General features: G+C 50.1%; 1 protein-coding gene across 11 annotated transcripts in view; it reads left to right on the top strand.

The window, feature by feature from the left end:
* The window catches only part of NOD1 (nucleotide binding oligomerization domain containing 1), a 49,692-nt gene that overhangs the window by 25,486 nt on the left and 8,986 nt on the right, over nt 1-15,220 (top strand). For 4 of the 11 annotated variants that reach the window (XM_003896147.4, XM_021935929.2, XM_021935928.2 and 1 more), the window contains 7 exons: nt 687-2,511; nt 5,333-5,416; nt 6,660-6,743; nt 7,480-7,563; nt 9,957-10,040; nt 11,861-11,944; nt 14,809-14,892. In XM_003896147.4, coding sequence (XP_003896196.2) covers nt 687-2,511; nt 5,333-5,416; nt 6,660-6,743; nt 7,480-7,563; nt 9,957-10,040; nt 11,861-11,944; nt 14,809-14,892 — 2,329 coding nt within the window. Of the gene's footprint in view, nt 1-686; nt 2,512-5,332; nt 5,417-6,419; nt 6,753-7,479; nt 7,564-9,956; nt 10,041-11,860; nt 11,945-14,808; nt 14,893-15,220 lie in introns of those variants that run through there. The other 7 variants (XR_002520984.2, XM_009203164.4, XM_017956813.3 and 4 more) reach the window with 7 other exon arrangements.

Genomic DNA, 15,220 nt, shown 5'->3' with positions numbered 1-15,220 from the left:
TGTAAACTTACTAAAAATTATTGACGAATATATAACACTCCATAACACTTTGGGAGGCCGAGGCGGGCAGATTGCTTGAGCCCAGGAGTTTGTGACCAGGCTGGGCAACATGGCGAGACCCCATCTCTACAAAAAACACAAAAATTAGTTGGGCGTGGTGGCATATGCCTGTGGTCCTGGCTACTTGGGAGGCTGAGGTGGGAGGATTGCTTGAGCTTGGGAGTTTGAGACTGCAGTAAGCTATGATTGGGCCACTGCACCCTAGCCTGAGTGACAGAGCAGGACCCTATCTCTAACAACAAAAAAGCGGTGTTGGTGGAGGAGGGCCAGCATGGCCATCTGACCTGGCCCTCAAGTGCGAGGGGCTTCAGCGTTTAACTGCAGTTCGATGATGACACCATGCAGAGGAATAAGGGTGGCCTGTCTCAGACACTGATCCTAGTCGAAGTCTGTCACCTCCTCTCTGGCTAAATCTGAGGTCAAGCAGAGGGATGGAAGCCCAGGACCCTCAGGGTCAGGAATGCTGGCTCTGTGATGCTCCCCAGGTCTGCATCTGAGGAGTGGCTGCACTGGCCTCAGGGTCCAGGTTTGAATTTTGTTTATGCACTCATCTCTCCTCTTTGAGACCTCCCTGTTTGATGCTGTTTCTGCCTCTCTCCTTCTCACTCTGCTGCCGTGCCCTCCAGTGAGCAGGTACACTCAGCAGCTGCGACACCACCTGGGCCGTGACTCCAAGTTCATGCTGTGCTATGCCCAAAAGGAGGAGCTGCTGCTGGAGGAGATCTACATGGACACCATCATGGAGCTGGTCGGCTTCAGCAATGAGAGCCTGGGCAGCCTGGACAGCCTGGCCTGCCTCCTGGACCACACCACCGGCATCCTCAATGAGCAGGGCGAGACCATCTTTGTCTTGGGCGATGCTGGGGTGGGCAAGTCCATGCTGCTGCAGCGGCTGCAGAGCCTCTGGGCCACGCGCCGCCTAGACGCAGGGGTCAAATTCTTCTTTCACTTTCGCTGCCGCATGTTCAGCTGCTTCAGGGAAAGTGACAGGCTGTGTCTGCAGGACTTGCTCTTCAAGCACTACTGCTACCCGGAGCAGGACCCCGAGGAGGTGTTCGCCTTTCTGCTGCGCTTCCCCCATGTGGCCCTCTTCACCTTTGACGGCCTGGACGAGCTGCACTCGGACTTGGACCTGAGCCGCGTGCCTGACAGCTCCTGCCCCTGGGAGCCTGCCCACCCCCTGGTCCTGCTGGCCAACCTGCTCAGCGGGAAGCTGCTCAAGGGGGCTAGCAAGCTGCTCACGGCCCGCACAGGCATCGAGGTCCCGCGCCAGTTCCTGCGGAAGAAGGTGCTTCTCCGGGGCTTCTCCCCCAGCCACCTGCGCGCCTATGCCAGGAAGATGTTCCCCGAGCGGGCTCTGCAGGACCACCTGCTGAGCCAGCTGGAGGCCAACCCCAACCTCTGCAGCCTGTGCTCTGTGCCCCTCTTCTGCTGGATCATCTTCCGGTGCTTCCAGCACTTCCGTGCTGCCTTCGAAGGCTCACCACAGCTGCCCAACTGCATGATGACCCTGACGGACGTCTTCCTGCTGGTCACTGAGGTCCACCTGAACAGGATGCAGCCCAGCAGCCTGGTGCAGCGGAACACACGCAGCCCGGTGGAGACCCTCCGCGCCGGCTGGGACACTCTGTGCTCGCTGGGGCAGCTGGCCCACCGGGGCATGGAGAGGAGCCTCTTTGTCTTCACCCAGGAGGAGGTGGAGGCCTCCGGGCTGCAGGAGGGAGACATGCAGCTGGGCTTCCTGCGGGCTTTGCCGGAGCTGGGCCCCGGGGGCGACCAGCAGTCCTATGAGTTTTTCCATCTCACCCTCCAGGCCTTCTTTACAGCCTTTTTCCTTGTGCTGGACGACAGGGTGGGCACTCGGGAGCTGCTCAGGTTCTTCCAGGAGTGGATGCCCCCTGGGGGGGCAGCGGCCGCGTCCTGCTATCCTCCCTTCCTCCCGTTCCAGTGCCTGCGGGGCAGCGGTCCATCACGGGAAGACCTCTTCAAGAACAAGGATCACTTTCAGTTCACCAACCTCTTCCTGTGCGGGCTGTTGTCCAAAGCCAAACAGAAGCTCTTGAGGCACCTGGTGCCCGCGGCGGCCCTGAGGAGGAAGCGCAAGGCCCTGTGGGCACACCTGTTTTCCAGCCTGCGGGGCTATCTGAAGAGCCTGCCCCGAGTTCAGGTCGAAAGCTTCAACCAGGTGCAGGCCATGCCCACGTTCATCTGGATGCTGCGCTGCATCTATGAGACGCAGAGCCAGAAGGTGGGGCAGCTGGCGGCCAGGGGCATCTGCGCCAACTACCTCAAGCTGACCTACTGCAATGCTTGCTCGGCCGACTGCAGCGCCCTGTCCTTCGTCCTGCATCACTTCCCCAAGCGGCTGGCCCTAGACCTGGACAACAACAATCTCAACGACTACGGCGTGCGGGAGCTGCGGCCCTGCTTCAGCCGCCTCACCGTTATCAGGTGAGGCCGCCAGGCAAGGGGAGCAGCAGGTGGGCCGAGCGGGCCAGGCTCAGGGGGCACCAGGATCCTGTAGGACTCATGACCAGGGGCCTTGGAATGTCCAGACCTTTTCTCTCTCAGCGGGGCGGAGGGCAAGGTGCAAAGCTTCGGGGCAGGTGGACCTGGATCAGCCACAGCTGGGTGGCCTTGAAGAAAGTGCTTAACTCTCAGAGCCTCCGTGCCCTCATCTGGAAAAAGAAAATGCTCATAATCCTGTCAATTATGGCCACAAGAACCAATGTTAATTGAGAATGGGTGAAGTGTATTACAAATATCACCAATGGAGTGCTCTTTACAACCCTATAACTTAGGTACTGTTATTGTCTCTATTTTGGCAGATGAGGAAGTGGAGGCACAGAGAAGTTAATAGCTTGCTTTAGGTCACACAGCTCAGACATAGTAGTGCCAGAATGCATAAAGAACCTTCCTTTTAAGATTAATGTAAGGCTCCGAGATAGCCCTCAAAAAGTTTCTGGAATATGGGAGCTTTTATTACTGCAGAGAAAGCAGACCTTGTGCCAGTTGGCGTTGGTGACTTTCTGTGATCAAAGCCAGCAGCCCTTCGCACTGCTAGAGATCTCAGCTAAAATGCTAATTCGTGGTTGTTTTCCTGTTCCATAGTTTAGGGGAAACAGAGGCCAGTCTGTTTTCTTCTATTAGCATTTCCTGTGTAAAATAAACCTTGTAAATTTCTACAGGGGGTTAAATTCACCATTACTTGACTCATGCATTTCTGAAGAGCAGTAGGGGTTTAGAACTGACTCCCAGTGCCTGTCACACCAATGTCAGAGTGTAAATTGCATGGGGACATGGGGTGCAGGGGGCCGAAGGCTGCCCTAGCCTGGGAATTAGAAAACCTGCAGTCTGTTCTCTGTACTCTCAGCCAGTGACTCTCCCTCTATAGCCCTAGGCAGTCTCACACTCAGTGCTACGCTCTGTCCATCTTGTTTTTTGCCCCCGCCCCAGATGGAGTCCTGCTCTGTTGCCCAGGCTGGAGTACAGTGGTGCGATCTCGGCTCGCTGAAACCTTCGCCTCCCGGGTTCAAGCGATTCTCTTGCCTCAGCCTCCTGAGTAGCTGGGATTACAGGCACATACCACCATGTCCGGCTAAGGTTTTTGTATTTTTAGTAGGATAGGTTTCCCCTTGTTGGCCAGGCTAGTCTCGAAATCCTGACCTCGGGTGATCCGCCCGCCTCGGCCTCCCAAAGTGCTATGGTTACAGGCATGAGCTGTCGCGCCCGGCCCCTCTGTCCATCTTTTAAATGGGAAACTCCACACCAGTGTGGTGGCCCTGCCCTTCCTACTGTCCCCAGGTGAAGCTTTCCTTCACACCAGTGAGAGAAAAAGCAGCTTGTAGGAAAGCAGAGGGTATGGGTAACCACGGGAAGCACGCTCAGCTCTCTGGCTGCGTCAGTTAGGATTAATTTTAGCTGAGAGAGAAAACCCCAAATCTTGGTGACTTACAAACTTATTTCTCTCATGTAAAAGTCTAGAGGTAGGTAGTTCGGGACTGCTATGGAATCTCCATGACCCTCCGGAGCCCAGGCTCTCTCTGCCTTGCTGCTCTGCCATCCTCACTACCTGGCTTTCACATCTTGGCCCAAGAGGGCTGCTCAGACTCCAGCCATCTAGTCGACACTCTGGCGCTCAGTAAGAAGCAAGGGCGAAGATCGAGGGCATGCCTCAAAATTTTAAGAACACTTCTTGTCTATTACTAATTATACTGCTGCTTCGATTTCAGAACTTAATAGTATGGGCAATAGTATTTCAGAACTTAATCAGATGGGCCCAGCTAAAAGATGGGGGAGTCTATTGCTAAGAAAGTATAGATATTGGGAATGTCCACTAGCCTGTGTTATCTTGGGCTGGCCATGCCGTGTACATGCACACTATTTCCCAGCCCAAGCTGGGGACTCTGAGGGGAAGGGTCCAGAGTGTCTGACTTGATCATTTTGATGTGGCCTAAACATCAAGCTTTTCATTGTTCAGCATTTTACTTGTTATCAACGTCAGCTTGTGGGTCTAACTGGGCCCATGGCTTGTGTTTGTAAGTAAAGGTTTGTTGGAACACAGCCATACCCATTTATTTACTTACTGGCTGCTTCACACTACACAGTTGAGTAGTTGCAGCAGAGACCACATGGCCCCCAGAGCCTAAAATATTTGCTGTCCGACACTTTACAGAATGACATGAGCAGTCTCCTTTGACAAAAGGATCCATAGCCTTTTCCAGTGACAAGTCAGGGTTAGCCCATGTGTTTCTGGATGGGGGGAGGCTGTTGGCATTTTGGGTGCAACAGTTCTTGTGAGACCTGTCCAGCATTTTGCAGGACACCTAACATCACTGGCCCTGCCCGCAAGATGACAGGGCACTCCCTCCTCCAGTCACAACCACTAAAAGCAGCCCCTGATGTTTCCAAACCCATGCCCTCCACCGTATGAGAACCAGGTACAGGGTCTGGCTGACACAAAGGCCACACGCAAAGGGTGGATGTCAGAGGTGGCTGGCCTCACGTGTCCTCCCTGTGTCCCTCATGGTCATGTGAGGAGCCAGGGGCTGTGCTGCAGCCTCACCTATGGGCTGGTGCAGGACGGGTCTGGCGGCCCCACGTTGGCCAGGCTTTGTAAGGGGCTATTTGGCTGATTGCTGCAGTCATTCTCCAGGGCCGTCTATATTGGGGAAAACTCCAGGGCCTGAAGGTTTCTGGATCTTTGTAAGATTGATGATCCTTCATAATGAGTGCCTACCCTGACTCGTAATTTTTTTGCTGTTTGTTTCAGACTCAGCGTAAACCAGATCACTGATGGTGGGGTAAAGGTGCTAAGCGAAGAGCTGACCAAATACAAAATTGTGACATATTTGGGGTATGTCTTTCTCCAGAACACTGTGCTAACTACCTAGTAATATACAGAGCTGCAGGGAATTCACATTCCTATGGGTCTCTGGATGATCCGCATGGATGGCCCAGGGCTGGGGAGGGCGCTGGCCTAGGAGTTGAGAGTCCTGGGTTCTCTTTGTGGCTCGGCCAGTCATGAAGTCTTGCTGAGCCTCAGCCTCCTAACCTATAAAATTGGGATCCCAGTATAGGCAAGAAGGTTTACAACTGGTTATTGGGGGATGCAAAGAGAATATAAGGGGATATGTTGAATAAATGTTAGAATCCTGTTTACATATTAGTCTGGACTATTTTGGGTCCAGAATCCCTCATCCAGAGCCTTTGGGGCAAGACCCGAAAGGGGATTCTGAGTGTATGCTGCAGCCTGATGTGGCCACATGGGTCTACGGCAGTGCCCCATTTTCAAACACTCATATTTCTCTCGCAGAATGGATGAAACAGTCAAACCAAGTGTGGTAAGAAAGACTATAAATAGCTCCACATCAGTTGCCAAAAGAATTGTGAGAAACTCTGGGCGTTCAGAGCCTTTGAGGTTTTGGAGCCTGAGACAAGGGATTGAGGGCCAGCCCCACACCACTGGTGGCTCTGCAAGCTGGAGCAGTTGTTCAGTTTCTTGGGGCCTCAGTGGCCTTCAATGTGAATGAGGACATGGATGCAAACGACCCCAGGCCACACTCGGCTCCAGGGCTCTGTGTGGCTGTGGAACCCTGGAAGCCTGAGCTTAGCTGCCTTTCAACTTCCATCTGCTGTATTATTGAACTGGCATTGAGTGGTGAGATGGCTGAAAGGTAGACATCAAGAAGTTTCAATATTCAGAATCTTTTCTTCTCAAGTTGCTGAATATAATGTTAGTTGTAAATACCCACCACCTGCCAGTCACTGCGCACTCATGCACCAGGGCTTTGCGTTATGTCCTAAGATCCTCAGAACCACCCTGCAAGGGGGCTATCATCATTACCCCTGTATTACAGATGGAGAAACTGAGGCACAGAGAGGTGAGGTGACTTGTCTCAGGCCATAAAGCTGGGGAAAGTAGTGGAGCTGGATTGAACCTGGGCTGTGAGACCTCAGAGCCCTGAACTCTGGTGCCTGTGTGTTCCCCTTTCAACCCAGACTTTGGAAATCAGTAGACAGCACATGCTTCAAAAAATAGGGGCTATTAAAATGACATCAGGAGCCAGAAAGTCTCATGGCTGTGCTTTCTCTTGAAGTTTATACAACAACCAGATCACCGATGTCGGAGCCAGGTACGTCACCAAAATCCTGGATGAATGCAAAGGCCTCACACACCTTAAGTAAGTGGGGTAGGCACCAGGTTCCTTAGTATCTTCTCTTGGTCACCCCCTTCTGTTGTTCAAAGATTACATGTCACGATAAAGAGCTTTCATCCTAAAGCCTTCCACTTGTCCCAGGGCCATGTTGGTCAGATAAGGATACCTCTGTGTGATCCACGAGGCTTGAATTCTGGAAGGGCCACCTGTCGTTGGTAGGGGGAAAGGTTGGCATTTTGATTTCAGTAACTACTGCCCTGAAGAAAGGACTAACTCTCACCCTTTCTGCTGGTCTTTTTGCCCCAAGGGAGTTTCCTGTCTGGTTGCAAGAGCTTGGGCCCTTGCCCTGCTGTAGATGTGCCCTGCCCAGGGGGTGACAGTGTGCCAGGTTTGGAGCCTCTGGTCCTGCCCTGACAGTGGCCACATACCTTAACCCTTGGCAGTCAAAGTGGGACCTCTCAAGTCTTCAAAGGGAAGTCAGTGATGCTGAGGTCACTTAAGAGGACCCCAGGGAGGGCTCAGGTCCCTGAGCTTTTGCAGAGACTGTGGGCCATCTCCTGGAGAGGAACCCTAACTGACTGTCCCCAGGGCTTCAGGTCCCTCCCTGACAGGAGGCCCAGGGCATGGCTCCTGTGGATCCCAGAAGAAAGTGCACAGTTCCCAAGATGGGGCTGGAAGGGGCTCTGTGGTGGGGAGGAGGGTGGCCCACGTTGGAACCCCTGCATAGCTGGAGGCTGACTGTATGTGACTCTCTCTGCAGACTGGGAAAAAACAAAATAACGAGTGAAGGAGGGAAGTGTCTCGCCCTGGCTGTGAAGAACAGCAAATCAATCTCTGATGTTGGGTGAGTAGAAGGGGGCGGAAGTATGTGGTACAACCTGCTGTGTGTGTATATGGGCCCCTGCTGTTCTTTTCACACATCAGTATACCAGAAGGACCGTTGGGGCTCGCTGTTGGGGAGAGACAGTGGAGAGCTTTCACCATGCTGCAAAACTGAAACCGTGCCCATTAAGCAATAACTCCCCGGTCCCCTCTCCCCTGCCCCTTGCAGCCACCCTTCTACTTACTCTCTCTATGGTTTTGACTACTTTTCCTCATGTAAGTGGAATCATACAGTATTTGCCTTTTGGGAATGGCTGATTTCACTAGCATCATGTCCTCAAGGTTCATCCACGCTGAAGCATGGGACAGGATTTCCCTTTTTTTTTTTTTTTTTTTTTTTTGACAGAGTCTCACTCTGTTGCCTGGGCTGGAGTGCAGTGGCATGATCTCGGCTCACTGCAACCTCTACCTTCTGGGTTCAAGCAATTCTCCCACCTCAGCCACACGAGTAGCTGGGATTACAGGCACCCGCCACCGATCCCAGCTAATTTTTGTATTTTTAGTAGAGGCAGGGTTTCACCACATTGGCCAGGCTGGTCTCTCAAACTCCTGACCTCAAACGATCCACCCACCTTGGTCTCCTGATGTGTTGGGATTATAGGCGTAAGCCACCGTGCCCGGCCAGGATTTCCTTCTTTTTTAAGGCTGAGTAATATTCCATTGTGTGGCTTTGCCATGTTTTGTTTACTCATTCTCCAAGAACAGACACTGGCTTGCTTCTATGCTTTGGCTATTGTGAATAATGCTGCTGTGCACATGGGCATACAAATATCTCTTCAAGGGACTGCCTTCAATTCTTTTGGGCATATATCCAGCAGTGGGATTGCTGGATCCCATGGTAATTTTTAATTTTTTGAAGAATCATCATAGTGTTTTCCACAGCAGCAGCACCATTTTACGTTCCCACGAACAGTGCATTCCAGTTTCTCCACATCCTTGCCAACACTTGCTATTTTCTCTTTTTGACAGTACCCATCCTAATGAGTGTGAGGTAGTGTCTCATTGTGGTTTTGATTCTTGAGGCTTTTTAAAGCTTTTGGTATCATTATAATTTTTATTGGATTATAAAAGAAACAGGTAATTTTATTTGGAAACTATGAAAAATAATAAAATGATCTTCTCAGAAAATAATTCTTGTTAACATTTAAGCTCAGTTAAGCTCTCTCACTTTCTCTTTCTTCCTCTCTCTCTTTGTACTACTTTAAAAAAATATAGTAGGGGTCAGACTGTATGTACAGAGTTTTATCCTTGCCTTTTCACTTCATCTCATGCCTTGAGTAGCTTTCCACTTTATTAAAAATGTGATGCCATTCAATTGTATAGTAAATACTTATATTTAAGCAAAACTGAAAACGCTTATTCTGGGTTCCAACAAGCCATTCCTGGAATGGTGTAAGCAGGTAGTTTGCTTGGTGCGAATGTGTTGTTCAGGCAGCCGCCATTGTGTTGTGAGTGGGCCACACGAACTTGCTTTGTTGTATGTCGACAGTGCATGCTGATCCTATTGGGAACAACCAACACTTTGTACAAACCACACACTGTTATAAGTGCTTTGCATCTGTTCACTCAATGAATCCTCACGACAACTCCACGAGGGAATGCTCTAATTATCCCCATTTTATAGACGAGAGACTGAGATCCAAGAGACTACATAATTTCCCGAAGTCCGCACAGGTAGCAGATGGCAGAGCCAGGTCAGGAGACCACCATCTTACCATGCAGACTGTTTTAGCCAGAGCCTCTCCGGATCTGCTGTAGGGGAGAGAATACAGCTTTATTGCCGCAGCTCTCCACCAAGATGGCCACAGCCGCAGAGCTTAGTTGGGTAACGTCCTCTTTATGTGACAGGAACATTACTGATAGGGTTTCTGAAGGTACTTCCTGCTCTTTGTCTCCTGGAAGACCATGTCTTCAGGAATGTCTCTGACCCTGCCCAGAGTTGACCAGTTGCTGGGAACCCAGCACCTGCACACGGCCTTCCCTCCAGGCCTCTGCAGACCTCTGTTCTCCACAGGAGACATGCAAGTGCTTCGTCTCATGAGTTCAGGCTCCCAGGCTGACAGCTCTCCGAAGCTCGCGGTGAGGCTCAGTGTCTAACTGTGCCCCTTGCCGATGGCCTCTGTTCACAAGGCTTCCCCTGCTCTTTGGTCTTGCATCACTCCTTGAATTTGAAATCCAGAGCAGCCCACTCAGAAGCCAGCGTGAGGAATTAGTGTCCAGGCCACAGATCCAGGGACTGGGCACAAACATCTGTCTGTTGAGTAGGAACTGAGCTGTGGCCATTGGCAAAAAAGGAGGGGTGAGCGTGGCTGTTTTTGGGGGAGCTAACATTCACTATCTTGTCTTCTCCCTCAGGATGTGGGGCAATCAAGTTGGGGATGAAGGAGCAAAAGCCTTTGCAGAGGCTCTGCGGAACCACCCCAGCTTGACCACCCTGAGGTAACTGTGGCCCTGCTGTCTCCAGGGGCCAACCTGGTCCCTCCTAGCTGCTCTAGGTTTGCTGGGGAAGAGTGATTGGCACTCCTAATAGAAGAGGGATTTGCATGTATGATTTTCCTTACTCTTGTCAAACCTTTTTTTGATGCATAAGAGGCCATCTAGTAAAGCACATTCTTCTTTTTTTTTTTTTTTTTTTTGAGACGGAGTCTTGCTCTGTCGCCCAGGCTGGAGTGCAGTGGCCAGATCTGAGCTCACTGCAAGCTCCGCCTCCCGGGTTTACGCCATTCTCCTACCTCAGCCTCCCGAGTAGCTGGGACTACAGGCACCTGCCAACCCGCCCGGCTAGTTTTTTTTGCATTTTTTTAGTAGAGATGGGGTTTCACTGTGTTAGCCAGGATGGTCTCCATCTCCTGACCTTGTGATCCGCCCGTCTCGGCCTCCCAAAGTGCTGGGATTACAGGCTTGAGCCACCGCACCCGGCCTCTTCTTTTTTTTTAACTTTAAGTTCCGGGATACATGTAGAGGATGTGCAGGTTTGTTACATAGGCAAACGTGTGCCATGGTGGTTTGCTGCACCTGTCAACCTGTCATCTAGGTTTTAAGCTCTGCATGCATTAGGTATTTGTCCTAATGCTCCCCCTCCCCTTGCCCCCCGCCCCCTGACAGGCCCGGGTGTGTGTTTTTCCCCTCCCTGTGTCCATGTGTTCTCATTGTTCAACTCCCACTTATGAGTGAGAACATGTAGTGTTTGGTTTTCTGTTCCTGTGTTAGTTTGCTGAGGATGATGGCTTCCAGCTTCATCCATGTCCCAGCAAGGGACATGATCTCATTCTTTTTTTTTTTTTTTTTTTTTTATGACTGCAATGGAATACTTCCATGATGTATATGTGCCACATTTTCTTTATCCAGTCTGTGATTGAAGGGCATTTGGGTTGGTTCCAAGTCTTTCCTATGTAAATAGTGCTGCAATAAACATACGTGTGCATGTTTCTTTAGAGAAGAATGATGTATAATCCTTTGGGTATATACCCAGTAATGGGATTGCTGGGTTAAATGGTATTTCTGGTTCTAGATCCTTAAGGAATCACCTTAAGTATTTATTCAGCTCAGTGAATTCTGCATGTGTCCCACACCAGCCAACCACCACCCCATCAAGACAGAGGACATTTCCAGCCCCTCAGCCATCCCTGCATGCCCCTTGCTGGTAGAGGGAGGGTTTCCTAAGTGCAGATAAAACTTAATAAGATGCTGGCCAGCAGGTTTCTGCCCCTTCCTTGTCCTCAGGATGATGCTAGAAAAGAGGGACTCTTCCTCTCTATAAACAGGGATGCTTCTACCCAGCCCCCGCTTAGGCTGCTGGCCAAATCTTGAGGCCTTGGTATGTCCAAGGCTCTGCTGCTGTCCTTCCTACCACTGAAAAAGAGTCCAAGAAGGTGGGGGCAGTAGCAGAAGAGACTTCACCAGGTCTCGCAGATGGAGTCCCCTGATGGGGCCAGCCTTTAGAAGCACAGCTTGCCAGGCCTCTCCAGCTTCCTGCCCATGTGTGGAAACCTGAGGCACCGACCCCAGCCCACCGTTGTGTGAGCAGGCTGTGCTGATGGCCCGTTTTTCATCCGGCCTCCCCTTGTGCTCTCTATGTGGGCTCTGGGGCAGCAACGCCTGGGCACTGCTGCTGCAGCTGAGCACTTCTGCGTCCTGCCCCGAGTGAGTCTAGGCTGGGGCCACGACCAGGCAGAGGCTTCCCAGCTGTTCTGATGTTGAAGCTAAGATTGAATGTAGATGTGTCTCTAATAATTCACCCCAAGCATGTTCCTTCCTAGTCTTGCGTCCAACGGCGTCTCCACAGAAGGAGGAAAGAGCCTCGCGAGGGCCCTGCAGCAGAACACGTCTCTAGAAATACTGTGGTAACAGCTCGAGTCATTTCATTTGTTTGTTTGTTTTTCTGAGATAGGGTCTCGCTTTGTTGTCCAGGCTTGAGTGCCGTGGCGCAATCTCGGCTCACTGCAGCCTCGACCTCCCAGGCTCATTCAAACCTCCCGCCTTGGCCTCCCGAGTAGCTGAGACTATAGGCACGCACCACCACGGCCCGTTAATTTTAAAATTTTTTGTAGAGATGGGATTTTCCTGTAATCCAGACTGGTCTTGAACTCCTGGGCTCAAGCAGTTCTCCCGCCCTGGCCTCTCAAAGCCCTGGAATTGCAGGTGTGAGCCACTGCACCTGGCACAGAGTCATTTTGGAGGGTTTGGGTCTCAGGAATTATCCCAGGGGCTGCAGATGGCCTGGAATCTTAACAGAAAAGGTATCTTCCAATTGGAAAGGCTCTAGGCCTTTCAGTTAAGTTGATAACTTAATTTCCTCCTAGAGAAGAAAATAGCCACTTCCACAAGCATAAACAGGTACAGGAGGGGGAAGTGGGCTCCAGGAGCCTGGGTCTGAGGCCTTGGCCTTCTAGGAGAAGGAGAACCAGAAGGCTGGCCACGCAAGCTATCCAGGTATCCTCAGATACCTTCACATGTGCCTGGCAGAGGCCAACTTCCATGCACTTGGCTCAAAATTTTCTCCCTTCTTCCTCTTCACCTGCCTCCCCCAAGGCAGCCTCCTCCTTCCCCAGGTCTTCATATTGGGGTTTGGCCTTTGTGCTCTATCCAGCTCACCTGAAGCCCACAGTCCTCTGAAGGCTTTCACCTGTCACCTGAAGCCCACAGTCCTCGCTCCCTCTCTGCACTCCAGGGCACTTACTAAGTGGATGTGGCCTCCTGAGGGTGTTTTTTGTTGGTGTTCCCTTTTTTATGGTCACTTAATGTTTTATTTTGCTTTATTTGAATTTTATTTACATCCCTGTATCATAAATTCCATGCAGGTGGCTGGGTGCAGTGACTCACGCCTGTAATCCCAGCACTTTGGGAGGCTGAGGTGGGAGGATTGCTTGAGGCCAAGAGTTCGAGACCAGCCTGAACAATATAGCAAGACCCTCTATCTACCAAAAAAAAAAAAAAGGAAATAAAAAATTCCTTGCAGGTTAGGTGAGGGAGCTGTATTACACCCCTCCCTATCATCTACTCAGAGCCCAGTGCTCATCTGATCTTGCTAAATTACTGAGAATAATGACAATGTCATCTTTAGGAGAGAGTTTTGACACTAGGCCTGCTGGCCAGTAAGTACATTTTAAATTCTTTCCCCTCAAAAAATCATTTAACGTTTTGAAAAGTAATATATGGTTTTTGGAAAAAATGTAAGACACTAAAGGAGGACGTGAAAGTACCTCCTAAAGTTCCTCCTAAAAGGAGGAAGTGAAAGTACCTCCCTTCGTGTTTTCCAAAATAACCTTTCCTTTCTAGACTTTTGTTCTATGTATGTTCAAAGATATGCAAAATAGAATAGCATTCAACCAGTGGCTCTAAAAATATCATAATCATGGATTACACATATTTTACATGTTTCCTTTAGGGTTTCTCAATCTTGATGCTGTTGACATTTTGGTCCAAGTGATTCTTTGTTACAGTAGGGCTGTCCTGTGTAGGAGGTTTAGCAGCGTCTCTGCCCTGTACCTCCCAGTGGTGAGGATCAAAAATGCCTCCAGACATGGCCAGGTGCCCCATTGAGAGCGAAATCACATGGATAGCAGTAATGTCAACACCTAGAAGCCCTCAAGTGCTGACTGCATGCCATGTGTTATTCTACAGTTTTTCCCTGTGTTAACTCACTCAGCCTCACAATCACTCTATACGATCTATACTATTAACATTCACCAGGGAGAAAACTCAGACCCAAAGAACTTAAGCCCCTTGCCCAAGGTCACCCTGCTCCTGGGTGAATACAAACCTGCCAGGCTGAGTCCGGAGCAGGTGTCAATGCTGTGTTCTTCTCCCTCCTCATTCTACCTCATTCTCCCTACTAGCTGCACATCATCCATTGAATAGATGTCGCAATGTATTTCATCAGTTGTTTCTGATTTAAATTTGTTCAGATTTTACATTAGGATAATACTACAATGCATGCTGCAATGTGTAAAGCTTTGTGTGTATATCCTTGCACACTGTAGGGTAAATTTCTGGAAGTCTAATTGTCTTAAAATGAAACCCATTTAAAATTTGGACAGGCACATCCAAACTGCCCTTCAAGGAATGATTTTTAAAAAATATTCTTTCTGTTCTATTCTTCTTCCTAATGATTCTTTCGTCCACTGGCACAAGTGGGTCCTACCTATTTACACTGAGGAGCTTTGGTGCTTTATCCAGACCACTTCTGGTTCTAAGGGCCATTGAGAGGCTTCGTGAACTGTTAGTCACTTAACTTGGGTCGCTCACAAGTTAACTAAGAGCAAAGCACTGAACACATTTTAATGTGCAGGCTGTTTCAGGTCTTCAAACTGACTTGGAATAACACACTGTCAGTGGTGTTCAAGGGACCTTGGGACTAGAGGAGACCTGAGAAGCAGGCAGTGGGCCCCCATCTTTGTTTTCTGTGGGTCCCCATCTTTCATGAAATCTGAGGGCTCAGCAAAAGTGGGGAGGGAGGGTGGGCTCCTCTACAGGTAGCCGGGCTAAGAAACAGGAGCTTGGGTACAGGATTTGCATTAGAAATGAGTCCCATTGACCTTCCGAGTGGCCGACAGGCTGGGCTTGGAGCCTGGCTGTTTTCTGGGTTCTCAGAGTGATCATCTGCGTAGCTGGAGAGCCTTGGGCTGGGTTCCTGCTCCTGTGAACTCTAGAACAATGTCTGCCAAGTAGGCTCTCTTGAGTAAATACTTCCTTTTTTTTCCTCTAGGCTGACCCAAAATGAACTCGACGATGAAGTGGCAGAGAGTTTGGCAGAAATGTTGAAAGTCAACCAGACGTTAAAGCATTTATGGTAACTCAGAGAGCCTTAGAATTTCAGACTGTGTTGCTTTTCAAAAGTATTTTTTGAGATAAAATTTACATACTGTAAAATTCACTCTCTTAAAGTATACAATTCAGAGGCTTTTAGTGCAACCATCACCATCTAATTCTAGAACATTTTTGCTTCCCCTCCCCACTCCAAAAAGCCCCTGTATCCATTAAGCAGTCACTCCCTATCATTCTCCTTCCCAGACCCTGGCAACCACTAATCCGCTTTCTGTCTCTATGGATTTGCCTACTCTGGGCATTTCATATAAATGGAATCAAGCAATATGTGACCTTTTGTCTCTGTGTTCTAG

This window comes from Papio anubis, chromosome 4 (assembly GCF_008728515.1).
Source record: "Papio anubis isolate 15944 chromosome 4, Panubis1.0, whole genome shotgun sequence".
Lineage (NCBI taxonomy): Eukaryota > Metazoa > Chordata > Mammalia > Primates > Cercopithecidae > Papio > Papio anubis.
Note: the sequence above shows the minus strand (reverse complement) of the source record. Positions and strands in the feature narration are given on the sequence as shown.